The sequence below is a fragment of the Leptonotus elevatus genome, chromosome 12, assembly GCF_054856555.1.
Source record: "Leptonotus elevatus isolate MCC_2025b chromosome 12, RoL_Lele_1.0, whole genome shotgun sequence".
Taxonomy (NCBI): Eukaryota; Metazoa; Chordata; class Actinopteri; order Syngnathiformes; family Syngnathidae; genus Leptonotus; species Leptonotus elevatus.
The window spans coordinates 7,784,281-7,811,827 of NC_141250.1; the positions used below are offsets into that span (position 1 = coordinate 7,784,281).

Genomic DNA, 27,547 nt, shown 5'->3' on the forward strand with positions numbered 1-27,547 from the left:
GTTTATCAGCATTTTTTTGAACAATTTTGTTTTGTTTTGTTTTTTTTCCTTCCTAAAAATAAAGAACTACTGAGATGCAGAGGATCCTTAGTGCATGCCGGGCCGAAATTCAATGTTTCTAGGTTATGAATGGTGCCCAATGCACAAGCTTGCGGCGCATCATAAGAATATGTCGACGTACGACACAAGAAGGCTTGCACGGTTACTGCTGTTTTTACAGTTTGCTATCTAATATTTTTGGTCGAGAAGTGTTACTCATTCAAATATTTAATGTCATTTTGAGTTCACTGCCACATTAGTGTAGGGTAGGTTACTTACAAATTTGGCTTGACACTAATTACGGTATTACTCAAATTTTTATTTTTTTCTCTCATGTGGCCCAATTACGATAATACCCATAGTAACATAGGGACACAAATCCCCTGCATGGAACCAAAATGAAAATCAGACATTGAATTGGATATCTGCCTGTATACAGTATACATTGAGCCTAACATGATCAAAATAAGATGACCAGTGGAGTATAATCCCGCACGTCTTCCCAAACCAAAAAGCTAACCGTGTGACTACAGAAAATGTATAGACCATTAAATATGATGTATACATGGTACTGTACAACTAAATGGCGTTGTGTTTTTTTGTTTTTAGGATTGATTAGTGTCAAATTTGTCAATGTTGACACTTCAGTAGATGTAAACAGTAATATCGGATCATGTAATAGTCAATATAGGCACTTAATTGCAACTGGGGACTTGCAGTGTAAATGCAGCCTGATTGTCTCTTGCAGTTAGTTGACGTGCACAAATAATAAATAAAAAAAACTGACCAGTCGAGTTGTCACCCATCATCAACATTAAAGCTCATTCTTCATTAATTGGATAGATTAATTTGGAGCGCCAGGATGCGGGGGCGATGCGTCTGCTCCACTGTCCAACCCCTCCCCGCCCCTCCTCACTCTTCTTCTCTGTCAGCTCGAATTTAGCGGCGCAAGGGGCTGACCTTTGCGAAGTGAAGAGATCAACACAATCTGAAAAGACAATGTCACTTGGTGTAAATGTGATACGCGCAATAAACGACATTCAACCTTTCGGCGGCGATTCACAGGTTTCCAGGCTATAATGCAGAGTGTGATTGCGTGGCGATGTAAAGCAGTTTACGCAGTAAATATGGCGACACATTTGCGCTACGACATGATGGACGCGATCATGCTTAGTAGGGACCATTAGCACGCTGCCGTAACGTTACACCGCATGTGAGTGTGAATGACGATACAGCAATTACAGCAAGAATACGACCTCTTTTCTACGGTGATTGCTTTGGAGAAAAAAAACTCAATTGGTCACCCAAACTGTCAGTAATTCTACATAATAACAATATGGAAGCACTTGTGCTACATTCCCACGTGATGGGAAGTTTTACAATCTTGCATGCATTTTATAAATTCCCATCAAATTACAGTAATTCCCAAACGTTTTGCATAATACAACCAAACTAAAAATGATACTTTCTTTCTGAGCCCCAAATTTCCCACAGTATATTAAATACCGCCACAACACCAACATATGTTAAATAACCTTATTTACAGACTCTGAGCTCGGTGGATGTGTGTGTTGAATGTCATTTTATTCCATTCAGAAATATGACAAAAGCGTGCGCTAATTTCATGCACTGACCCCAGCGAGTCCTTCTGAAATGTGTTTCCACCACCAGGATTATGATGGTAATGAGGGAAGCCGCTTCGATTGGCTGGGAGTCGGCTGCGTTCCATCCCACATTAGCGCACAATGGGGAAAAATGCCCTAATCTATTTGCAATAGTCAAGCAAAATACCAAAAGTGAGAAAACCACCCATACACAACTGTAATTTTGTATGTTAATAAAAAAATAACAACACTTTTTCAGAGAGACCACACTTGGCAAGCCTGCCACCAATTCTTATTTTGTGCGAGCGCACGAGCATCTCGGCAAGCGACAATGACTTGGCAGCCGGTGTTAAGCCTGGTGAGCGACACCCAAAGACCGAGCAAGCTGGATATACAAGCGCGGCTAGTGGGAGAAGCTAGTAAAAAAATAAAAAAAATAAAATAAAAAAAAAGCTCGCAAGAGCAAAGCAGAAGGTGACAAGCGATGGGAGCCCGAATCACGGGACTCAGAGACGACCACTTGCAGGCCCCAGCTGTGGAAGGTACGCGACGGTCGACCCATTGGATCCAACATTAAATGGAAGCACCACCAGGGCTCTGTTCGCAGTTGTCCTTTGGGCATCCGTAGCAGGAAGATGGCGGCGAAACATGGCAGCCTCTTGTAAGGTGAGACTACAGCCATGTAATATAATTAGTGATAAAACAAATGTACGTTGATGCGATACAATACATGTTTTTGCATTTTATTGAAATCAATAATGAGTTTTTAAATTGAACGAATTCACCACTTGATGGCGCTGAATATTACATACTGTTAGTTTCAACCAATATTCTTGTGGTAGGATATTTTAGTTGCAAAGATCGTTTCAACACGGCTCATTATGCATCATTAACAACGTGTTAATGGGTTTCCTTGGTTTATGCCGGTAGTCTATCACTAACCTATAACAGTATTAAAGTCATCATTAAAGTAAATAAAGGAAACACTTCTAGGTTATGCCTATGAAACGATCCAATGAAAAGGTAAATACAGGAAGTAACTGAGCATACCACCTTCTTTTGCCTCTTTTTCTTACTCTGCTGCATGAGCTAGTTAATTTAAACACACACACACACACAAAAAACTTCATGCAGACCTTATTGTTGGTAATGTTGATAACTAAGGAAACCCCTTGTACAAGCTTTTTGTCATGCTTATTAAAAGGAACCCAGATTGACATCACAGGTTTTCTCTATATTATTTATTTGGTTGTTAGATTCATTTTTCAAAAATCATTTTCAGTTTAAAACCCGCGGGCAGTATTTTATTTTGAAATGGTTTGGTCAGAACCATCAAAAAGCCCAAAACGGGTCACAATACGGCCTAGGGGTATACATTTTGTAGAAACTTTATTTGGACGCACGGCGCCATTGTTATTTACGTTGCAACGCATTCAGTGCGTAGTGACGTAGAATTGCGGTAGGGTCCTGCCGAGCAATGTGAAACGCCTATAAAGAAAGCAAGGTCAGCCTCCGTAACGTTCCTAAAGGGACGATCAAAACTCTTGCATGTGTCAGGTGAATCATGAGAGCACGCCGTGGGGGAGGGTGACTCTCCTGATCGCATGTTGTTTCTTTAGGAACGCTACGTGGCTTACCTTGCTTTCTTTATAGGCTTTTCACATTGCTCGGCAGAGAACAATGTTCCTACAAAATGTATGAAACTGGAAAGGATTTTTGAAAAATGTATCCTATAGTACTGTTAGTAACAACTAAATAAATAATATAGAGCAAACTTGTCATTACAGTCGGGTTTCCTTTTAACATTATGACAGGAATAGACTTTAGCGGCGTTTTAAAGATCTCAGATTTTATTTGAGTGGAATGTGGTATAGAATAATCTGTACATGTTTCGTGTGAATCCATTCCTTAAACAAATGGTCGACTTTTTGCCACCACCCCTCCAACTCGATATGCATTATTCCGGAAATAACATTTAATCAATCCCCCGCGTTATTGTAATCTATTTCTGCAGTTGTCGCAGCGTTTGTGTTTTTTGCGGGTGATTCCCCTTTTCCCTGTCATGCATATTCAACGATGGCGGACGCTGGAGGAATTGGAACGAGGACATTAAACTTCATTAAACAGGAGAAATGATTATCAGATTTATCTGTTGAAATGTCTATTAAAACGTGCGACTTATCTGTCACCTGGCTCCCACGAGGCTCGCCAGCCTAATGGAGAGATGGCGAGGGCCTCAACCCAAGAGAGAGAGAGAGAAAGCGAGCTAAAGACAGAGCTATCAAGCTCTTCGCTCGTCTTGTTGTCTTCACTTGACAACACCTTGCCAACCTTCTGTTCCTGAACATTTTAAATGGCTTCTCCCGCCGCCACAACACAAAACAGCGTTGTAATGCATAAATCAGACAATAATGTCGCCCCCCGCACCCTACCAGCACTCCGCGAACGAGCTCTTGTTCATGAAACGAATTTCATTCAGCCCATGGCTAAAAAACGCGTCGCTCTCGAGAGCTTCCCCGCGACAAAAGGCTCCCACAAGAGCGCTACACACGAAGATGGATGAAGTTGCCCCCAGACACTCATATCAGGTCAGCATACGCTTTATCCCCTAATGGTTAAGGTTACGATAGAGTCGAGATGGGGGTAGATAGCAGATCTTAGCCTGAGGGCCATGGTTCTGTCTAGCAGGAACAACAAGGAAGCACTCGCCGTTGCCACCATCCTCCATCCACGTGGTGGCCCACATTCACAGAGCAGCCACCAGTTTCCTGCAGCAGCGAGCAGGTTGGAGCCGCTTCGGATGTGTCCTTCCACCCGGAGAGCGTTATTATTAGAAAGGACATAAACAGACTAATTAAATCGCAGTAGTGGAGCCGAGGCTGACAGCTGGCGCAGAGAGTGTGACCAAACCGATTGCTGTCAAGTGTGCGGGCGCGGCATCGCTGCATGTGGCCTCGTCTGTGGACAGGCACAACACCAAGCAGTGCCACCACGTGAGTGCCTGAAATTTCACTCAATTTATTATTATCTTTGTTTAAATCCAGATTTAAAACAATTTTCCTTTAGAATAACTATTATTCATATTCCAATGTATTTTCATGTACAGTGCATTATTATTATTTCGATATTTTTTGTTTTGTCTTGTCATTTAAATTAAACATTTTAAAGCACCCTGTACTTTTAAAAACGTTTTTCTTTTTTTTACTATTTTCTTTTTGTTTCTTTTATTTGAATAATTCCCCGTTTTTACATTGTTTACCATTTATTTAGATCACATGCGACAAACTCAAGGCCCGGGGACCAGATTGGGCCCACTGCATAATTTATGTGGCCTGCAAAAGAAAATCTTGTTTGTCAGCCAAGGTTATTAGAGTTAACGAAAATGAATGAAATTGAAAAAAACATTTTCATTATTAAAATAAAACTGTAATGTCCAACTAAAATGTCAATAAATCCAACACATGAGATGCTATGGTTAATTAAAACTGTATTCATTGTGGCTCGGCTGGTGAAGGGTTCTGGAAAAGTTAGCTTTTTGTGCGGGAAAAAAATGGCCTTTCTCAACATATTTCTACCAAAAAATAAATTAATAAATCACACATTAATTTACTTGGCCATGCTGAATTTGATTTAGAAATGTTTTCTCATGAATCTGCTAATATAAATGCCCTAATTAGCATACATTAACAAAAAAAATCTAAGAATGAAAATACAGTAATGAAGCTAAGATATTCAAATTTTTATATGAATTCATAATGTAATTGGAAATATATATACAATCATAAAATGGGATTAGTGGCAATGCTAACAGGGGCTATGTCATAGAATTATGCGCTTTCACTAGTAATGCTATTTGTCGTAGTTCCTAAAATAGATTTGGCTGAAACTTGTTACTTATAATGAAGCTGTAGCTTGCAAATATAAAGTTTGGTGCTACACACTTGATGCTATATGCTTGACGTTGTAAGAAAATATACTTAAAAAAAAAGCCTTAACTTGCTATCTCATGAAAACAATACAGATGACGAATATTTGGCCATATTTCTGAAAAGTGTATGCATCCATAGAGGCTATTGTATGTTGTTTAAAAGTGTTTAAACGTACTTACAAGAGCACATGCACTGCAGAACCTTTGTGTTAATTTAACAAGTGCAGCACTATTTTCCATTGAAATCAAAACCAATTTTATTGGCTATAATTAAAACACTGACCAGACTTTTTGGTTTTGCACATCTCTTGAAGAATTGTCACGAAAACAAGATGCTTGTCGTACTACTTTGGCGCCCAGGAGGCAACAATGAATCACTGTCCGATTCTATGAGAGTCTCCCAGTGCTCTGTCTGATCCCCACTTTTCTTTGCACACCAGAGCTAAGATAGTTTGATAGAGCTCTTGATGGTTTAGTTTTGTCACCTCTACGTCTTGCCGTCACAGCCTGCTATGGTGTATAACGTTTAAATGCGCAGTTACCCAGAAGGCTTTTGCAAACATATTCCGTTTTAACTTAATTTGTATCTCCTTTCATTTTCTATCCATTGGTTGATCGGATATTTTCATTGGTTCTATTTAAACATATTTAATTTGCTTTGTGTTATTTAAAAAAAATCAGATTCTTTCACGTGTCTTGTACCACTAGAGGTACACATAACGCACTGAGAATCACTGACAACAAATTTATCATAATTCATTGGCTAATGGCTTATTTAGTTACTCGATTATGACATGTGGGAATCAAACAGGCTCATGATATTGGTCCTTTATTGATGATTAGCAACTGAGAATATGAATCTTGGTTGTCAGCACTCAGTTTATCATAAAGTGATTAGGTCATTTGTGAGTTTGCATCCTTCTGCACAATAAAATGGCGGCACAAGCTGTCACTGAAGTAAGCGTTTGTGGACACTTCTGGGAAGCCAATGGAAATACTTGTTAATGTATGACAATAAAACACAGAGAACACGGAAATTTGCATTCTAGGCCAGCAATGATCAATCAAGGAACAATTAAATGATCCCTCTAGATGACATAAGGTACATAATTATCCTATGTATCTACTTTTTTGTTGGGTGACATGCCATCAGATCTTTTTGTCATGTAAAATAAGCGCTGCTCTAAGGTTGGGAAAGGTTTTCAACGGATAACAAAGTCATTTACACGCATGTTCATTCATAAACACTGCTAGCCTTGTATCTTATTTAGCATTCGGCTGCAAATTGACTGGCTGATATGATCCAAAGTGCTTTCCAGCAGAGCGGTAAACATTCAGGTAATTAGCGCTTTCTCTCTACGCGCGCTCTGGGCATCTTTGCGGCGTCACCAAGCACGGACCCCATATCGGGAGGGGCCCGGTTATGCATTGATCTCGCAAAATTAAGGCTAACTGCCCCAGATTGCCGTGTCTTGATGTACCTTCTGGACGAGCGGCGCGCGCTAGGCTACGTGCTGTTTGCGGGCCAAAGACAATGACTCAGGCCTCGCCGTGCACCTTAAATAATTAATGATTCCCCTTAAAGCGCTGTTTTATCTGTGACCGCAGACATGATGATGATGAGAAAATATGGTTTTAACAAGTCAATAACGGCGACGGCAACGAGAATAACCTAATCAATGCGGCTGCAGTGTTTGCAAACTTGAATTATAAACGCCGATAATTGATCTCTTCCATTTCTCCTTCATGCGATGCCATTCTTTATCGACCGACCGAAGATAATGGGAACTTTCTAGTTTAGATTTAGCGTGACTTCTGCCCTCCCCAGCAGCCCTCCATTCCTTTATGCTCCGTCTTCATCCTTTCTATTTGAAATTTGCAAGCTGTAGCGTCAGCTTAACCAAAAAGGATTAAGTCCCAAACCCAACAGAGAACACAGATAATGCTCAGTAATTGGTAAAAAATGAAGATGAATGGGACAGCTAGATAAGGACCAATTAGCTGCTGGGAGTGTACAGCTGTGGTCTCCTCACAGAGCGCTCTCAGGGGCCAGAGCCCCCCTTTTCTCATGCACACAGACACACACACACAAATGTGCTAGCATGCAAGCATGAGGGTGGGGCTGCCAGAAATTTGCCTGATGACCCTGGAACGGAGAGAATGATGCTTCCTCCTTGTCTTGCCTTTTTACCCTCAAATTGCATGAAGGCAGCGCTCCAGGTACGTGGACAACGCCAACCGAGCAGGCGGTGATTTCGGATTTCCAAGTAGGCTACCATGTCGACACCGCAGCGGAACCGCTGTGGTCGAACAAATCGGTTTTAGGACACTGGTCCAATTAAACACCAATTTTTCCATTAGGAAATAATGAACAATGAGTGAATTCACCTTTGGGTCAAACTGTACAGTGATGTCAGAGACTTGTGTTGATTTTACTCCGCAATAGTGCCACTCCTTCCCTCTTTGGTATCGGCAAGTTTTACAGCAAATGGACAGATTCCAAAACATATTACTTCAAGACAATTAAATTACCAAATTAAATCATCTCATTTTGTGAGCCACCACAATATCACTCATCAAATTCCTGCTTTTGACCCAGACTTTTCCACAAATTACTTTCTTTAGTTTCTGATTGGCCATCATTTTTCTGCCTTTTTTCCCAGGTCACTTTTGGGTATGACATGGACTCATGATATAGCACACTACGTCAGGGGTGTGAAGATTAACACCCAGCAGTCTGTTCTCCAGCTCAGTTGTGTTGAAAATAATTGCCACTGTTTGACAATATGTGTTCATAACAACAATGGCATTGATGCCATCTAATGTAAATATATGATTGCTGGATGCCATGTCACACAGATGCATTTATATCCCTCTTCGCTGAGTTCTATTTAAAAAGCTAATGGTCCATCTTCTATGTCAGCTCTGGTGTAGATATTTTGCAGGAGCTCTGTGTGAAAAAAGGCTTATAGCGCCACCAAGAAGCTGCAAATATGTTTTGATGTGGTTTGAGATTTTTCTTGAAATTCCACTGTTGTGGAGGGATGTTTGTTTGAGCCTGGCGTGTGCAATTAAATTGTTTTGTAAAATAAGTATGGACGCCGACTGAGTCTCCACTGCTCAGAAGTAGATTAGGAAGCGGTGCATTTCAGCAGTCTTCTCCCCACTTGTGTTTCTTTGCTTGGTGGCATCATCTGGCTGATGACAGTCAGAATTCCCATATCTAATTATGAGCGGGATTTCAGCTCCATTAGAGCTGCGTGGTGACGAGTCGGACGAGTGGCGTGGCAAGCACCCAGTGGCCGAAGAGATGGCTGGGAGTGGGGAGCGCAGTTGGGGGGGTTGAAAGACGGATGGATAGATTTTGGTAAAATAATAAAGGAGGAGAGGTTGAACATTGTTATCTTTACCTCCCACTCCTCTTACTGTGAAACACTTTATTTTCCTTCCACGCTAGAGAAGAAAGAAAAAAAAACAATTCCTTCTCATGAAATTGGCAGGTGTTTGTTAGTGGGCAGCGGACAGTATTTTCTCTCCCAGTAATGAAGGTTGTGGCTGGGGTCAGTGCGCAGAGGAGGGATGGGGGGGGGGGGGGGGGGTAGTGGGTGGCGGGGGCTGTTTATCCCCCTCAAGGCCCAGCGCCACACGTGTTTTGCTTGGTCTGTGATCTGTAATTGTGGCATTTCCTGAGAGGCGCAGGAACAATCCACAGTTTGCTCTGGGAGGGGGGGGGGTGCTCTTAACAGGCAACCCCATAAAACAAATTTCATTTCTTTGTCTCTCATCACATTTTCCCAACATTCAAAACTATTTCCCCTCTCGCTCAGGATGTTCGCCTAGTTTGGTTTAAGAGTGGAACCGGCTGTTTTTCCTTTTCTTATAATTAATAACATTGATGCAAACAGGAAACTCTAATTGAGATGAATATTTAATGCAAGGGAGAAACATTAGGCTGTTCAATTTACATCAACACAAAGACAGCGACGGCCGATCCAACTCTACAAACGGAACAGAGTGTCCTTCACAGGCTGGCTCAGCTTTCAGCCGCCGCACACAAACACTCAGAGGAGGCACCTGTAGCTAAGAGGTTTGGGATTTAATAGAACCATGCAGTCCAATTATATCAGTGTCATGGCTGGTCACATATACCGTACATATATCCTGTTTTAAACATTTTGAAGGTAGAGTGGGAGCTAGGTAAGGTAAAGCTTGGTCGCTCGGTAGGTATATAAGGGATAAAGGTGGAGAAGGTACATAGGTTGGGTATGTACAGTAGGGTAGAATTGGTTGTTAGGTAACTGGGATAACGTTAGGTACTTTTAAAGGCACTTAAGGTAATCCAACGAGATAGATAAGATGGTGGATAGAGTTGGTAGTTAAGTAGCGTAAAGAGGTTAGAGGTATGTAGGTTAGTAGGGTAGAGTAAGAAGTTTGGTAGGTAGGTAGGTATGGGAGATGGCAGGCTAACGCCCGATTCACACCGACTGCGGAGGGGTTTTTGTACGGCATCCACACGGACTGCAATTCACACTGAAACAGTTGCATGAGCTGTACGTGTCCGGAAATCTGCACCCGCCAGACCACAAAATCACGGGGGTTCACGTTGGAGAGTTGAGTTCACGCGATAACAACCGTTATATAGAGCGCTACTGGTAAACAATAGCCACACTTGCCTGTTGTCACATCGATATGCTTTTGGTAAATTTCTGGGACTTCTACCATGGCTCTCCTGCCATAGGTAAGCACATTTTGTGTTTAAATGTTATTTTTTCACGTTTAATTCATTCTGAGCTTGTTTTTTGTCTTTTAAATGTCCGATTCACGTCAAGCTATGTAGTTAGCTAGCTTCCCTTCCAAAAAAACAATTAAAAAGCAGCTTTATTTAGAAATATACCGGATCTACCTTGATGCCGACACCTGACTTCCTGTGTGGCTTGTGTACTTTTTTCAGCTTCATGAAAATCCATATGTGGAGTCTGGCACTGCAGCTGGTGTGAATTGACACGCAGACTCAAATGCTTTCTATTCCTTCCGCAGTCAGTGTGAATTGCACGTAAGGAGGAAGGTATGAAGGTAGGTAGATAGGTCAGAAGTTAAGGACAGGGTAGGTAGGTAGAGAATGGAGGGAGGGGTGGGTGGGTAGGTAGGTAGGAGGAGTTGGGAGGTAGACCCCCAAAGACGGCATATTTGTAAAAAACAGTTGCGGCCTGACGACTAGCCTGGCAAGAAAAGCTTGGCGGACCATCAGGCCTATAAAGCACTAGGGGAAACCCTGGTGTAGATTTGTCCAAAAATATGAACTTGCAATTAGGAACTAGGACATTATATAGTAGGGTAGGTAGGTAAGGCAAGAGTATGATATCCAGGTAGACAAATTATCCAGGTACATACTGTAGTAGAGTCGGGTTTTGTACGTATATCAGTGGTGAGCAAAGCTGTATCAAGAGCATGTAGTGGAAAAGGTTAATTAGACATTTTCAAATAGTTGCTGAATCGTTATCACACAAGTTGATATTTTGGTGTCTTTACTGGTATTAAATAGAATCCAAAGGTGGGGAGGGATGAAGAAACGAAGCAATAACTCTGCAGCATATTATCAGGATGACTCCTGCTGGCCACCCCTGTCACAGGCGAGTGCTTGATATAAACACGAGATTGCTGCAACACCCGGTAATCAATATGAGGATGGTTTTCAGTACCAAACATCATTTGTCTCCGAGACCATTCCTTTGACCAAACGAAGCATTAATTCAAATCATAAATCTGAGCTGATTTAAATCCGCCGAGAGTGAGTGAGAGCAGGGGCGAGATGAGGAGGAGTTGTGCGCTGGGGGGTTGTAGAGTGGCCCTGTCGAGCTAATGATTTATTTTCTACATTTCTGCGAGCGAGAGATTTGTCCATACTCACTGACAGGTCACCTTCAAACGCCACTGGCAGACTGTTCATCACCATGCAGACGAGCATGGTCTCATTGCGGCGGGTAAATATTAAAGGAAAAAGAATCCAATTGATTGTGGATGGGGCCGAGAGGCGCCGCCACCATATATTTCACTCACAAGCTAATGCTGGACGCACCTGAGAGCCGCTCCCGCCCTTCGCCGGCTAGAATTACGATTCTAGCGCGTCGTGGCCGGGCTCAAGGTTACCATTTAAATTGTAAAAAGATAAAAGAGTTTCTTATTAGCTCCATTGCCGCAGCCTTGCTGTTGGTGCTCACATTTATCTTTATTTCCGTGACCTCGCGCGCTCCTATTCTCTTCCGTCTTTCTTTTTTTACACACTCCATTCTCTCGGAGCGATGACCTCACGCTTTATGCATTCCGCATTGTTAAAATCAGCTTCGGGAACACATCCTGTTTTCGTGTGTGGTGTCAAGTGTTACCGGTGAAATGTATTCAGGAGTTGCAGTAAGTGAATCCAAAAGCTTCCATTTAGCAGCCAAAGCTACAGGGAATACATTTGGTTTATAATTCGAAACGGGCTCGTGGATCTGCTCTATTATCGTTCTCTTTAATACACTAAGTGCTTCTGTGTGATATCATGAAAATCCTTCTGCATTTTAGGGCTAATAATTAATTGGAATGGCGCATAGCGAGAGGAGTGAAGAAGAAAAAAGAAAAAAACCCAAAGCTCTCACAGCAATTCAATTAGGCCTTGTTAAAAGGCTGATAGCTTTGGGAAATTGTGTTCACAGATTCACTTAGCCTTCAAGAGTGTTGTGTTTTTTTTTCTCACTTTCAACACAACAATCTCCTATGTCAGGTGAGGAAAACAAGACCGATCCTGAAAAAGCTTTGCAGCTAGTTCAAATTAGCCAACATTAGTATTTCACTACTACTAATAAAATAAAATAAAATAATTCTAAAATTGTATATGTTTTCAATGGATTTTAGGATTTAGAAGAAAATCAGACAACCCCCCCCAAAAAAAACCCCCAAAAACAAACAAACAAAAACAAAGAAAAATGCAGTTAAAACTGTCCTTAGTTTGTTGTTATTTATCTATCTATGAATGACAGCCTCTCAAAAATATGCATAAAAAATGCAATTAGTTAGTTCACGAACTATTAACACAGACTCGACAATATAAAAAAAAAATCAATCAAATGACAGCTTGTAAGTTGGGAAACCTGTAAGATGATGCAAGCCACAACAATGTCCAATCAAAACTGTCATCAGCTAGCTCTGTGCAATGTAGCTAACCACATAGTTAGCTTGTTAAAGACAGAGCCCACAAAAATATCCAATGGAAACCAATGTTAGCCCATTACTACTTGTGCATACAGCTAATGCTGTTGTTAGTTACATATTGTAGCTAGCGAGTTATCAATGTCAGCCCGCAAGAGTTAATTATCGTGTAACGTGTTCGTTAGTATGTTAGCTAGCTAGCAAGCCAAATGCAATATTACATGTTGAAAATACAATAATTTTACGTTATGTTCGTGAAATATATCGCAATCTTTTTTTCTGATAATTACTGTGCTTATAACAGCAGTATATGCGTCCTCACCGACGCCGGAGCTGAGGTCTCCATTCTCACCATCGGCCCCGTGGTGGTGGTTGGCGTTGGTATGGTAGCCGCCCATAGCCTCCAACTTGATCTTCTTGACCTTCATGGCTTCTGCGATGGCCGCATTGGCAGCCGCCGCCGCTGCCGCCGTCAGACCTTGAAGGGGGGGGGGGGGGGGGGGATAGGGGGGACAGGAAGCGTACAGACTGTTTAGCCATAGTGCCACAAGTCTGCCAGGGGATGTAAAAAACCTGCTTGAGCAAATGAATGACAAAAGGAGGACTTTTGAAAGAGTAGAAGAATGAATAATTTTATACCCCACGGGGAATAGGCATGTGCTTTTTCATGTGGTGACAGAGGATATCTTCACAGCAGGCTGTCATGATGATGGTATCATATGATTGTGATTAAGGCTACACCCACCCCATGGTGCCTCACCCTCCATATTGAAATATTTGTGCCTTCAAGGGAAAGGGATGCAGTTGTAATAACTACATACGATGTAAGCATTTGTTTGTTTGATTGTTGGTTTTTCAGTGTACAATGTATGAGTTGTGCTTTGATATTACACTCTCAGATGTCCAATCATCAGGGGTGGACTGGCCAATGGGTATCTGCATGGTGGGCAGATGCAAAATCAACCAATCAATTAGAAAAGAAACAGACATAATGGGGAAAAAAAACACTAGTCAGAATTTCACCATGTTATTATGGAAGAAGAGTCTTTTTCAATGGAGGAGCTAGAGTCCTAGCACTAGAAATTCGAAAATCCAAACCACTTATCTTTACGAGGTTTGGGGGCATGCTGGAGCTTATCCCAGCTGTCAATGGGTGGGAAGCAGGGTACACCATGAACTAATCGCAAGGCACACATAGACGAACAACTATTTGCACCCACAATCACTCTTACGGACAATTTGGAGTGGCCTACCATGCATGAATGGAATGTGGGAGTACCCGGATAAACCCACCCAGGAATGGGGAGAACATGCAAACTACAAAGTCGGAGCTAGAATCGAACCCTGTACCCCAGAATTGTGAGGCGGACGTGCTAATCAGTGCTCCACCGTGCAGCTGAAACTTTTCTATCACACATCACACCTGACACTTTTCTCCACCCATTCTAGCCTGCCTGCACACGCTTTTTCACTTATTTTCCACACTTTCCATTGCTCTGGACTGTTGGCCCTAAATACTTAGACTCCTCCACCTTCTTGTTCACTCAAATTTGATAGATTAAAAAAATCCTTTTACTAGTGGTGCAACGGATTATCATTGATCCGTAATCGGTTTGGATCGGGCCCCACAGTTTGGATCACGCCCGACCCGCGGATTGATTGGTGGGGGAAAAAACAAAACAAAACAAAAACAAAGTGCGCATTCACAACTTCACAATAAAGTTGACCAAAAACCAAATACATTGATGGCGTAGCAAATAGCCTTATACACTATTACTTTGAAGTTCGCCCACGTCGTGGCGTGATCACTAGCTTGACTTCTCTTAGAAGTTTATTTCATTGACATTGTATTTGCGACCAACATAAACACAACGCTATCCCGAACACATATTCAATCGCTAATTTAGGACGCTAAGAAATCGCTAATTAATTACGCTGTCATTGTATGACACGGCAGAACCCTCCGACGTAAGAGGCTAGCGGCTACCTGTTAGCATGACCAACGACTGTCTCAGTTTTGATCCGAAAAACGATCAGATCCGTGACTTTTGGGATCCATTGCACCACTACAATTTACGTATGAAATTGTTTACAACAATGAAGCCTTTACGATGCCCTCCTCAGTCGATGATAAAATATATTGCTTTCAAATAAGTGGTTATTGTTTTCACACTGTGAGAAGATATTACAGTTAATAAAGGTTTTGCAACAAATTTAATGTCAATTAGTACTCATCGGGGGAAAAAAATTGAAATATAAACAATATGGAGGTAGACAACATCTACAGTTACTACAGTGAACTAGATAATTTTGTGGGCCTAAATATGGATTTTCCTAAAACTCTTCTTCCAATTTTTGAACACAGATGAGGAACATGTCCAGAACCTCAAACAAAATGGACTTGGTATGATCTAGTATGTGCGGATAATAGACACACATATGGCGTGTGCACTGCAGAGACCATAAAGCATCGTGTTTGTCATTGCGGCACTTTCGGGGCTTCTGGTTGAATCAAACGTGACTTGAAATCTTTATTCATGAGGTCTCTGTCTCCAGCAATAGGGACAAATAGCGCTAAAGCTCTTCCGGGCCTGCGTGTACTGTACGTGCGTCCCCGAGAGATTCCCTGGATTCTCCTCGCCAACAACATCAAAGATGCACAGTTGGGAAAAGGCAAAAAAAGAAAAGAAATACAAAAGAAAGCGCCTATTAGTGAAATCGCTCAGATCTACCATCGAGTATATCACCTGCCCTTTAATTGCTTATACTTGATATGCAGCTTTGTCTTTGCATTTTTCACCGCTGCGCTGTCACACTCAGGAGAGGCTTTTAGCAAGCATGGAAAGATGTGGGAATCAACGTGTGTGCCCAGCAGAAGACGCTCTTCTTCCCAGCTGATAGACAGATGGTGAGAGTCATTTTGCGCATATAATTTAGAGGCTTGTTTGCATCTTAAAATACACCAGGACCATATTGACGCACTGTATACATCATGTCAGCGATGGCCCTCTCGTTTGCCGACGGCTGTTCCATATGCAAAAGGCGTCAGACGAAAAAAAGTCACAGGCCCATAAGAAGGTGATACTTGTGCACATAATGAATGTAGCCTCTGCCTGGCCTGAAGGTCAGCCTTCATTTGTGTATAATGGCCAAGAGTCAACTGTTTCCCAAATGAGACGTATGCAGAACAGACTGCAGAGTAAATATTGAAATCACCTCCGGGGCTGTTTGTGTGATAAATTCACCACACAAATCAGGTGCAGAGAACACCTCGCCTTGCCCCCTCTCACCGCTTTGGATGTTTTTTATTGTACCACAGCCCGTGCATCCTTAACATTTGTGAGTACTTCCTGGGATATTTTAATTGCTATTTGTTTAGTGTTTGTTTGGTTTAGTAAGACAGCAAGCGACAACAAACATTTTCTCACCTATGCCCATCAAAGCGCATGAAAGAAGTGAAGTTTAAGAAATATACTATATACATTTTCGTAGCGTACTTTAACGAATGTTAACAGTCAGTTGCAAGCTGGGATAACCATAAGACATTTTCGGGGAGATCTGAACTACTTGAATGGGCATTTTAATGTACAAAACTGAAAGAGACAATCTTTGTTGGAATGCTCCTCCTAAACACCATGATGAAAACTCAGAATATGCTAAATTTAACCTTGTCCATCTGTCTAATATCTGTGGCTGCTTGGAGATCTAACCCACGCCCGCCGGTTTGGGAGCGCGCTACCGTGAGCTAAAATTCTGGGCTGCCAACACAGCTCTGTATATATATATATATATATATATATATATATATATATATAGAGAGAGAGAGAGAGAGAGAGAGAGAGAGAGAGAGAGAGAGAGAGAGAGAGAGAAATAAGCTAAAAATGGCAATTTAATTCAATTCAATGGACATATGACTAATTACAGTACAAACTTTATTATCATCTTTAGCTAAGCAAACTTTGTTGCCATGTGCCACCAATATGCTATAATAAACTCTAAATCTGCAATTTGGCATTGTCTGTCTGTTCGGTATTTACAATTCATAATTGGTATTATTCTGAAAAATTGCCTCGCAGAAATTTGTGTTTTGTAATAGGTCTGCAATGGCCAACACGATATAAAATCAAACAACAATAGCTTTTTATGTATTTTCGGACACATGTTCCTGAGATGTTTCGTGTTTCCTGTCATAATAAATATGTCAGAAAACACAGATGTTTGCAAATGTCTTATTTTGATTAAACACAAACGATAATTGTTCTGGTTTTATGAAGGACTACACAAATCAGAGAATACTGTTGAGAGGCTGAAATAAGACAATTTTTACAACTGTAAATGATTAATAAATATTTTTAAATAGTTGTCGATTAATTTAATGATTGATTAGTTGTCGATCAATAATTTAATTTGGACACTTCTCTCCTCTGTCTATAGTTTACACTAATCAAAAATGTTGTGTGGACTTTTTGTAGTTAACATTGAAACTTGACTTCCTTGCTGCTTATTGATCAATGCATTAATCTGAAAAAAACAACACTGGAAATGCAAATAAATCCCTGCAAAAGAAGCTACGAATCAGATGTTTTTGATTGGCGGGCAAAGCTATCAATGAGACTCCGCCCACCACTTTGTCTTTGGCTAAACGATTCGCTGCATAAATCTAAAATCTTTCTTCTGCTAATTGTTTCATTCCAACAGATCAATTGTCATATCTTCAGAACCGGCGGGCTGACGCGGCAGGCGTAATGAGGAAGACAGGGAAGTCCATTAAGCCGCAGGAAGTCTGAAACGTCAACATTCCACTCGGTTGCTAATCTGCATTCATTACCATGCAAACAAAACAATCCCGCCTCGTATAGTCTCCCAAAGTCACCTTTAGATTCAGACGCTGGTATAGACACAGGTACGAATCATTGGGAGCACAAAAGCAAACAAAAAAAAGCAGAACCCGTCAAAGAATTAATGGAGACTAGCGTGGCGGTGTCACACGGGGAGCACCAAACAGCAAATAACAGAGACAAGGTCTGACGGTAGCCCTTGGAGCAGCTGTCATATTAAATAATAATGAAGGATCTATTAATATGCAAAGGAAGCAGCAGCCGACTGGCTTAACGCTGTCATGCCTCCGCATATTGTCAGGATCTTCATCATTAATTAACATGCTAGCTGCCCCATACCTGCGCCAATGTCAGAACATTCTTACGACAAACACCACGATGCCTGTGCCCTCCGCAACTAACTCACATAATTGAATTAAAATCAAATTATCTCCGCACCACTGCACAAGAGACGGTTTTGTCTTTTTAACAAAATTAAAGTTTTGGCTTTGTTAAAGAGTGCACCACGGGCGCAAATTAAGACACTTAAACAGGTTACGCACGCATGTGGCAACACGATAAGGACACAAATCTTCTTCATCTTAGGTGTACTGCGCCCACTTAAACTGTGCTACATCGCATCATGATAAATTTAAGATCAGTTACAGTGCTTGCTAGCCTTATGTCAAGCTGCCATCTAAGAGGAAGAGGAGCGAGACGGTACAGCAAGCAGCACAAGCAAATGCTAAAATGCTAGGTGGATCTATTTTAAAAGCAGCTTGAAGTGGTGGCAGGCTAGGGAGAGCTGCTCTCGCTGTCGTTCACATGCTAATTATACGTCAAAAGGGAATACATATCCCAATGACCGTACAACCGCACAGGCTGCATGAGCCAAATGTGATTGTGAAATAAAAGATGATTGCACCGGTGATCAAAAGCAAACAATCAAACGCAATTTTCAGAAAGTATGCCACTTCGTGCGGCCGCCACACGACTCTGCTACAGCGGCGTACGCGCTGTGGCCGCCATTGCATCGTTGTGTGGTCCCTGTGTGGTCCCTGCAATGTCGTTCGCCTGGACTTCAAGGAACCCTATCGCCCTGGCGTCGATATCAACGGCCCAATGAGCTCCCTATGTTTTGTGTCTCGGACACCAACCAGACTGACCCTGTTGGGTGGACCTTTATTAGAACTCGACCATTGCAAACATGACAGTTGGCTGCTCACTCCCAATTATTGGACGATTTAATGGGTGGATCTCCCTGCATGAAATTAAACGGTGAACTACTGAACAGTATGAAATGCTTATGATATAAGATAAAAACAACAAATGAAGCTAAATAGCGAGTAGGCAAGTTTGCTGGAGGTCAAAATAAGTTTTATATAATAACTATCCGCCATTTTGGTTGTTTACTTTTTGCTTTCAGGTTGGAACTGGGAAAACACAACTCGGATAAATCCGACTTCCGACCATCCTTGAATGCAACATAAGTCCCTTTAAAAGTAGGTTCGCAACACTTGTGTACATTTTTACCACAAACTTGACTTCAAAGGTACCGGTACATAGGAAACTGTAAATATGGTTAAGTATTGTTGTAAAACACTATGTACTGGATATACTGTATTTTTAGGGCTTGTCGGTGGGCAGCTGTGACTTTCTTGTGGAAACCCGGAAATTGATTTTTTGTCCGTGTGAAAGATTCTTTACATTTTGATTGGCTTTAATTTGCAAGGTCATCACCTTGTGCAACTGTGATTCTATTTTGTAATCCCTGAAAACCAGTGACCAAGACACGGTCACTTGTGAAATTGAGAAACGATTGCTACTCAAATAACCAACCAGTCACTAAAGTTTTATGACGGTGAATTTTTTTTTTTATATTTCTATCTTTTCCTTTGGGAAACATTCTGGAGGTCAACCATCCTGGATTAGATAACACACATGCTCTAAGGTTTAATTAGTTTTACTGCTACGTGACAACATAACAATGTAACAAGAAAAACTTCTGTGACACCTTATTGTCATCAAATTCAAGGCTGAGTGTGTTATTGTTTTACAGACTTTAACACTTGGATGACGGTTACAAATGCTAAATTGTTACTTAGGGCATTGCCTGTTCTGATAATAAAGATTTTAAGACAGGGCATCTGCAGGTTTAAGGAAGCCCCATTAAAAATTTTAAGGCAACTTCCATCAATTTTAAGACCTCTCCTTCTCTAAATGTGACCATAATGACTGAGTGAAATGGAGTCTGTATTATATCACAGAATCTAAAGTTTAGTCACTACAAATTTGTCAAGAACTTTGCTAAGATTTACAAAGGCCAATTGAATTTTTGTCTGCAGTATTTTTAATGATGGAGGACCACTTTTGGGGTTTCAATTTGGGCATCAAGATTCTACTGCCTTATTTTATCAGTGAAGAAGTGGATGTCTGCAGGTAGGATGTATACTGTATGTTGCATTCATTTCTCTAATGGTAAACTCAGATCCTCCGGCACATAAATGAATTACACTGACACTTCTGCAGCTCAAGTCGTGGTCATAGTGTGAGTGGAGATCCTCTCTCCACTTTAAAGGAGATGTCATCTCCGTATGGTGTCAATCCACGCCAAATAATCCCATTTGGAAGGTTGGGAATGTTGGGTTGGGGTTGGGGGGTGGGGGGGGGGGGCAATCTGCCTGTAATGCATCAGCCACCTGAAAAACTCCCTCGGGCATGTCCATACGCTAACACACACACACACACACACACACACACACACACACACACACACACACACACACACACACACACACACACACACACACACACACACACACACACACACACACACACACAAGTATGTACATATACAGAGTATTTCCATAAATGGGAAGCTAAGCATATTAAGATGTCCTCTTTTCTAAATGGAAGCTGTGTCAAGGGCACACATACATATGTTAACAATGTGTTCCAACACTCACATTGCTGCTCTTGTTAGCGTGTGAAGAAAACTAGCACAACAGTGTAGGCGTTGATTTTAATCCGGTGTGATTTGCGCATTTAGCGGCAGCAAAAATACAACATTTGCAGATGAATGAGTCATAAACACCACAGTGGATTGGGGCTTGTTTGGGAGAAAGTAAAATGGATTTGACAAATTGTGATTTAGGTACGACTGGCCATTAGCGTACCATGGTGACATTTCAAATAATACTTACTTAGTAAAATGCTGCTTGAACAGGCTTCATAAAACTAAATTAAATGTTTCTAACATTTGAGACATTAAGGTCATACAGACCACTTCATAATTTTTGTAAAACATTGGCGCCAGAATATTTGCAGGTGGCAGAGCAGTGATTGACTAACGCTAAAATGATTGGTTGGGTTGCCTTTGAGGTATTTAGCAAAACATAACGGCTAGCATGAGAGCTAAAGTCAAACAGCACGTAATCCATTTTACCTTCAAAAAGGCTCTTCTGTGCCATTAATCCGAACCACAGAAAAGTTAATTAGCCAGTCCCTCAATGATCATGTTAACAATATTTTTTTCCCCCCACCACATCTATTTTTCAAACAACTTACCTGTTGGAATGTAAATTATGGCCGATGAGCCACCTCCCTTGGAAGCAATTCACCTCACATAACATCGTTTCGACTATAACAACAATCTAGGGTAGTTGAGAAGAAGGCTAAAATTACCATTCAAGCCATTTATGCTGTTTTCACAATCACTCTGCCTTGTTATAGGCTAGCAGGGTTTGTTTACTAATGGTAAACTTCAACCAAACTCTCTCCATGCATAATGTTATATCACAATTGAAAAACAAACAACACACTTTCTTGCAACACTAAATTCAACACAAAATTCAGGCACATTATTGTTAAGCTAATACTGCTCGCATCTATTTAAGCTTTGAAGTAAGTTAAATATCATTATTTAGTGACCATGTCTCACCTGATGGAACAGTTGACTACTAGTACAAGCCAACAAGCAAATGTTGCTTGGCATAGTGACACACTTAGAGAGGCTGGATGGATTGTAAATTGATAAGAGCGGCAGTAGTTTAGCTAACTAGCTATGTTGCTTAGCATGGGCAGATTAATGCTGTCGTAGATCATTCTTTTTGGATTAGCGACAATGCCTTATTGGACGTAGCATTTCGACAACTAGCTAGCATTTTTTTTTTTTAATGGTCCGATTGGAGCTGAACAATGTTACTTGTGCTCATTAAACTTTGCTACATGTCTATTAAAAAAACACTTTCCTTGGAAATTTTGCGTTAAATTAATCACATCTTTGGTGAAGTTCCTGGCATGCTAGAAACACGCGTGGGGGCGTTAGCTCAAGTGAAAAGTGAAGTAATACGATGTGACATGATAACTATTTGAGACACTTTCCCAGTGCCGCCATTTTACCATCCATCAGCGCTCTCTGGACGTGACAGCGACATCAATTAGCCGCCTGCTTAGATGGTAACTTATGTGTGGTCAATTATATCCAATTAGGAGACTGTCAAAATCGGTAACTTCCCCTGACATTTAACGCCTAATGCTATCATCAAAACTGTTCAATTATAAAAGCAGCCAGCGACAGATAGGAAAAGTTGCATTTAGCGATGGCTGCCTGACAGTTACGAGAACAGCAGAAACCTCAATTACTTTATCAGTGGCCTCTGAATACCCCGACTAAATGTCAAGATCAGAGCGTTCCTCAGCTCTTTAAAGGGGACGTTATCAAAAGGCTTCTCTGTTGCTTCTCTGTTCTACTAAATAACACGACTCTTTTTCATCATTGTCTTCCTCCGCGCTCATGTCGGCCTTTAAGTTGTGCTTTCTACAGATAGCTACAGACCTCGCCCTATGCATTCAAAGCAAGTGATTGCGGTGAATGTGCACCATATTAGGTTTCAAACACCTCACAGACAATTCTTTCTTGCCTCCAGGACAAAAAAGACAACACTTTTGGTATAATGTTACAGCAAAGAAGAGTCTATTAAAGCAACAATGTGTTGTAATTTAATCTGAAATCCTTTGTTATACAAGGCATCATATTTGAGAAGTTTAGCTGGTGTTTAGAGTGAACCAGCAGATTCCTCCCAAATGATTCAAAAAATATGTATTTATTTTTTTAAATCCACTGTCTAATAAAAAGCGCACAAATCCAAAATGTTTTTTTTTTGGCGCTTTTGAGTAAAAAAAGCTAACTAACTAAAAAATACAAAGAATAAGTAGCACAAAATTTGGAGATCCTTGATTTTAGGTGCCCAATATAATTAGGATACAAGTGAAAAAAATAACAAAACCAGAAGAATAACAATACCAGTAAAACTACCTGACTCCTCCCAAGCAATTAAAAAAAAGTGATCACAAAATGTTGGTATGCCATCAAAAGCAAATAAAACATTCACCTGAAATGTATTTATTTTTTTAACACAAAGTAAAAGTAAAGTTAAACAAAAAAAATACCCTCCCCCCACCTCCAACCCCCCAAAAAACCTAAAACAAAAACTAATGACTTACCCCAGAAAACTGATGAAAGTACTTTTCTTTTCTTTTTCTTTTTTTGCAACACAATTAACATTTTGGGTGCTGTTTTTTTATTATTATTATTTTTATTTTAGAATAATTACAATAAATAATAATGACACCATTTTGTGAAATATGGCATTTATTGCACGACGGTGACACAGGATATAATAAAATCCAATTATTATCAGAAGAACCACATAAACTATCTCAGATAAAAAAGGGCAACTTAAAAAAGGACAACTTTTTTTTTTTATATATAAAATAGATCTTTGCTGTCAAATGAAAAGTATTACTTTGTGATGTCTTCAGTTAGGGTTTATATTCAGATAAAAACATATATTTCTGCAATAAGAAATTAAAAAAAGGAAGACTACAACATTGTGAAGATAATAAAGTGAGACATTAGGTTGGCATTACTAGCATAGCAAATTAGCTAAATTTTCAAAGAAGATGTTACATCTATGTAAGATTTGTCTCATTTGGCATTTTGGACCATGTTCTCCCATGTGCTTAAGTACAAACAGACAAACAAACAAACAAACAGTTGCAGGCTTTTCTGGCTGCCTGGATTCTTTCCTCGTATGCACTCCAGAGGCTGTAATAAGTACAGTGCCCCATGACGGTGAACAATCATACAGCACTTGAAGTTTGGATTGGATTACAACATTTAACACAACACATTGGAAGCGACTTCCAGACAGCTATCAAATGTATAGTATGTAGAGCCACTGAAAAATAGATATTTTATTGAGCTGGTAAAAGAGAAGCAGTGAGTCGGTTGTTACAGCACTTTAGTCCTGATATCAATTTGTGAAAATTATTGGCGCCAGTGGACTTCTTCTGTTAGGAGAATGTGAGAAGCATGCGAGGTGGCCGGGAGTACAACACTCCCACTATTACACAACAACGTCATCGTAATGGAAACAATGGTGAATTGTATTTTATTCATTATGCTGGTCGTCAAAATATGTCTACATGATGAAATGACTTGTCTGGTACATGAGAGCAAGGTTGGGCAGGGGGGCACTGCTCTGGACTAGAGAATATACACGTAGAGCAAAAATGTGCATGCCCACAAGTTACAACAAAAAACTTTGTCTTAGAAGTTTCTCTCTCTCTCTCTCTCTCTCTCTCTCTCTCTCTCTCTCTCTCTCTCTCTCTCTCTCTCTCTCTCCTCATCCGTGTAGGCTTTATCAGGACATGTAACAAGGTAAACAGAACAGTCCAGTTGCCAGTACAGTTACTAGGGGTGTGCCCAAAAATTGATTCTCATAAGAATCGCAATTCTCATTTAGTACGATTCAGAATCGATTTTAAATGTCCCAAAATCGATTTTATTTAAATTATTTTATACTGTCTTGCCTTTATCTGTGTGTGCATTTATTGGGAGCGCTGTTCATGTTGTACCCGGTTTAACCACTGAGGGGCAGTGTGGTTCCACGCGGTCTAATACACTGTTAAGTTGTAGCCACATTAGAGAGTAGAAGGAAAAAGTCACAATCAAGTTATTCCAATAAAACTTTTTTTTTTCAGCGTGGAACCGTTCTTTTGAGTGATAAAAGTGCCACGAGTAGCGCACAAATTAGCATTAGCGAGTCAGACTGGAGCAGATCATTACAATTATTTGCATATCTATAGCTTGAAGCAAAAATAATTGTCAATCAAATCATTTTGAATAAAAAAAATCTTTATCAATCGAAAATCGATTCTGAATCGAATTGCAGGCCCAAAAATCGGAATCGAATTGCAGGCCCAAAAATCGGAATTGAATTGAATTGAATTGTGAGACATTCAAAAATTCCCACCCCTAACAGTTACCACAGCTACTAGATCTGTTGCTTTTTCTTTGACGGAAACTAAAAGACTTGTTCTAAAGGTTGAGGAATTAGTTTATTGTTTTTATCTTCTACAGTGGTTTATAGCTATACAGTTGATTTTTTTTCTCTGGACCAGATTGAGTGTGACCTTATATTTTGGCAGTACACTTAAATGTAAATTGAGACGCCGGGAGCTAACAGACATTATCGTAGAAAACTAGCAGTGTTGTTTTATGTGTATTATGTATGGAGCACTTCAGTAAATATCATTTACACCGAGTGAACGCTGAAAACGGTGTAACTTCGTTAGACGTGTCAAGAAGCAGAGCACAACAATATGCAAATGAAAGCACTTAAAGCCACCAACATCAAAGTAGTCACAATGAAGCCCGCCACAAATAGAACAAAAGCGTTCGTCGCAATAAGACTCGGCCTGAGGGGGCGTCAGGGCCTGAACGCTTGCTGTTGATTCTTGTGGCGATAAGCTTGCTTTAGCGTCAACCAGCGCCTATGTACATATTGCAGTGGAGTGGATTTAATCGCGCTAATTAGAATGCACTCCAGGCAACAAATGCAACATCTACCGGAATAATCTGAGAGAAAAGATCTCCACTCCAATTTATTCAACCTTCCCTTTGTTGTTGTTTTTTTCCACAGGGGCTTACATAGACGATCTGTTTTTGGTGAACGAGTGAGCGGCGGGTGTCTGGTGGCAGGGGGCTTCATGTGTCACTTCGGACCCATTGCCATTTGGAGGATGAGCTCCAGGGAGCCCTCGAGCAGGGAATACAGTGGTACCTCCAAATTCCAACACCCGGAAGGACATACATATCTGGAATTTGACCCACATTTGGGAGAACAATATGGCCTAAAGTTCCGAAAATTTGTGAGTTTGAAACATCGTCATATCGCCGCAAAACACCCGAGGCCTCGTGTCAGCTCGCATCCAAGGATTACCTTGTTCATGTGGGACATTAAGAGAAAAAGACTAACATCAAGCTAACCCTGTCCTGATAGGAACTGGTGATGTTGAAGTCCAGCTGTTTGTACTACTTGACAGAAAGGAGCAGTGAGTAAAGTTGCAGACTTCCAAGCTGGACACAGACTGGCTAGTAGCTGTCATATGTGTTTCAGTTGCCAAAAAGTTTTGTACTACTTTGATTTGGACCTATTGGCTAGCCCCCATCGCTCGGGATCAGAAGGTAGAGTGATTCATACATCACGTGTTAATTTGTTCTTAACTTTCTCAGAAGTGCAACAATAAGCTATTTGCTATATTTTTCTGCCTTTCTATGTTCTTCTATCGTCACCCCTTTTTGAGGATGCTTCTTCTGTTAGATTAAATTTCAAGACAACCCAAAGAAAAAGCTGAGGTCTTGTGATGTACGCTGAGCATGCAATTTAAAAGCCATACATTTTCGTCAAACGCTGAAATGTGAGCGGTGTTGAGCATTTGAGTCCATCTATGCTGTTGCTCTGAGAGAAGATGTAGATTTGAGTTTCATGATTCCCGCATGACATTTTAGTTTTCACAAGAATTAGGCTATAATGTGGAACTTCCAATGTGGAGTGAACAGTTTTGACTGGACTATGTCGTTTGAACGTTTTGATAAAGCCGTTCAAACCATTTGAATGTTATGCTAAAAACATTTTCCCCATAATGCCACGAGGCAATGCCACAATTTCACATGCACAATCAAGTCACTTCCCTTTGGGATTATGGGAAAAAGTGTAATGTTTTTAGCATTTAGCCTATATTTTACCTATACTTTTGAACTACTTTAGCAATACGTTTGAATGACTTCACCAAGACGTTCAAATTTGACTTTGCAGCATGTAGCAACATAATCCAGCCAAAACTGTTTACTCCACATTGGCAGTTCCATGCTCCCGTACAAAACACTTACGGTAACTTTGATAACAAGTGAAAAACGTTTCCTTCTAATTTTTTTCTTATCACTAACTTTTTCTCTTTACATCCCTTATGAGGCTGCTCCCTCTTCTGGAATAATTGTAACAACCCCCCCAAAATAAACTTCGGCCTTGCAAAGTACATTGTGGTAATTTGCAAATGTAGAGGCATTTTAGTCACATTTAAAATTGTACTACCGTACAAAAGTGGTGAAGTGCATTTGAGTCCATCTGTTTGTGCTCTTTGACAAGATGGAGGATATGCGTGTCACTTGTGATTAAAATGTATGTGTTACATTTGTGGTTGGTTTTATTTTATACTGATGTGACAATTCATTTTTATGAAATGAAATGACTCCTCGATGGATTATTCAAGTAAAGAGTGTTCAAGGAGGGTTTTACAATGTGACACTTAGAACGAATTAGTCCAAATATAATTTATGTAAATGGTTTATTTTGCTTGTCCAAAACAAAGTGGGAATGCAAGCCTACCTGTGGGTGGGATCATGCCAGGGGACATGAGACCAGGGACCGTGTGGGGCATGATGTGAGGGTTGTCGGGCGAAGTCACACTCTGGCTCCTCTTCGGGGGCCGACCGGGTCTAGAGCTGAAAGGAAAGACGAGAGGCAGACGGATGAGAGAGTGCGGGGGTGGCAGCGGTGGCAGCGGTGGCGGCGGCGGTGGTGGTGGAGGGGGGCGACAGCGACGGCTGGTGTTAACATTTGGAG

The 27,547-nt window shown here is 40.8% G+C and overlaps 1 protein-coding gene across 4 annotated transcripts in view; it reads right to left on the bottom strand.

Annotated features, from left to right (window-relative positions):
* dachd (dachshund d) overlaps positions 1-27,547 on the bottom strand; it is a 163,064-nt gene that overhangs the window by 50,051 nt on the left and 85,466 nt on the right. For 3 of the 4 annotated variants that reach the window (XM_086091349.1, XM_086091346.1, XM_086091348.1), the window contains exons 2-3: positions 27,311-27,426; positions 13,082-13,237 (exon numbers count right to left, since the gene is read on the bottom strand). In XM_086091349.1, the coding sequence (XP_085947475.1) occupies positions 13,082-13,237; positions 27,311-27,426 (272 nt within the window). The remainder of the gene's footprint in view (positions 1-13,081; positions 13,238-27,310; positions 27,427-27,547) is intronic. The other variant, XM_086091350.1, reaches the window with a different exon arrangement.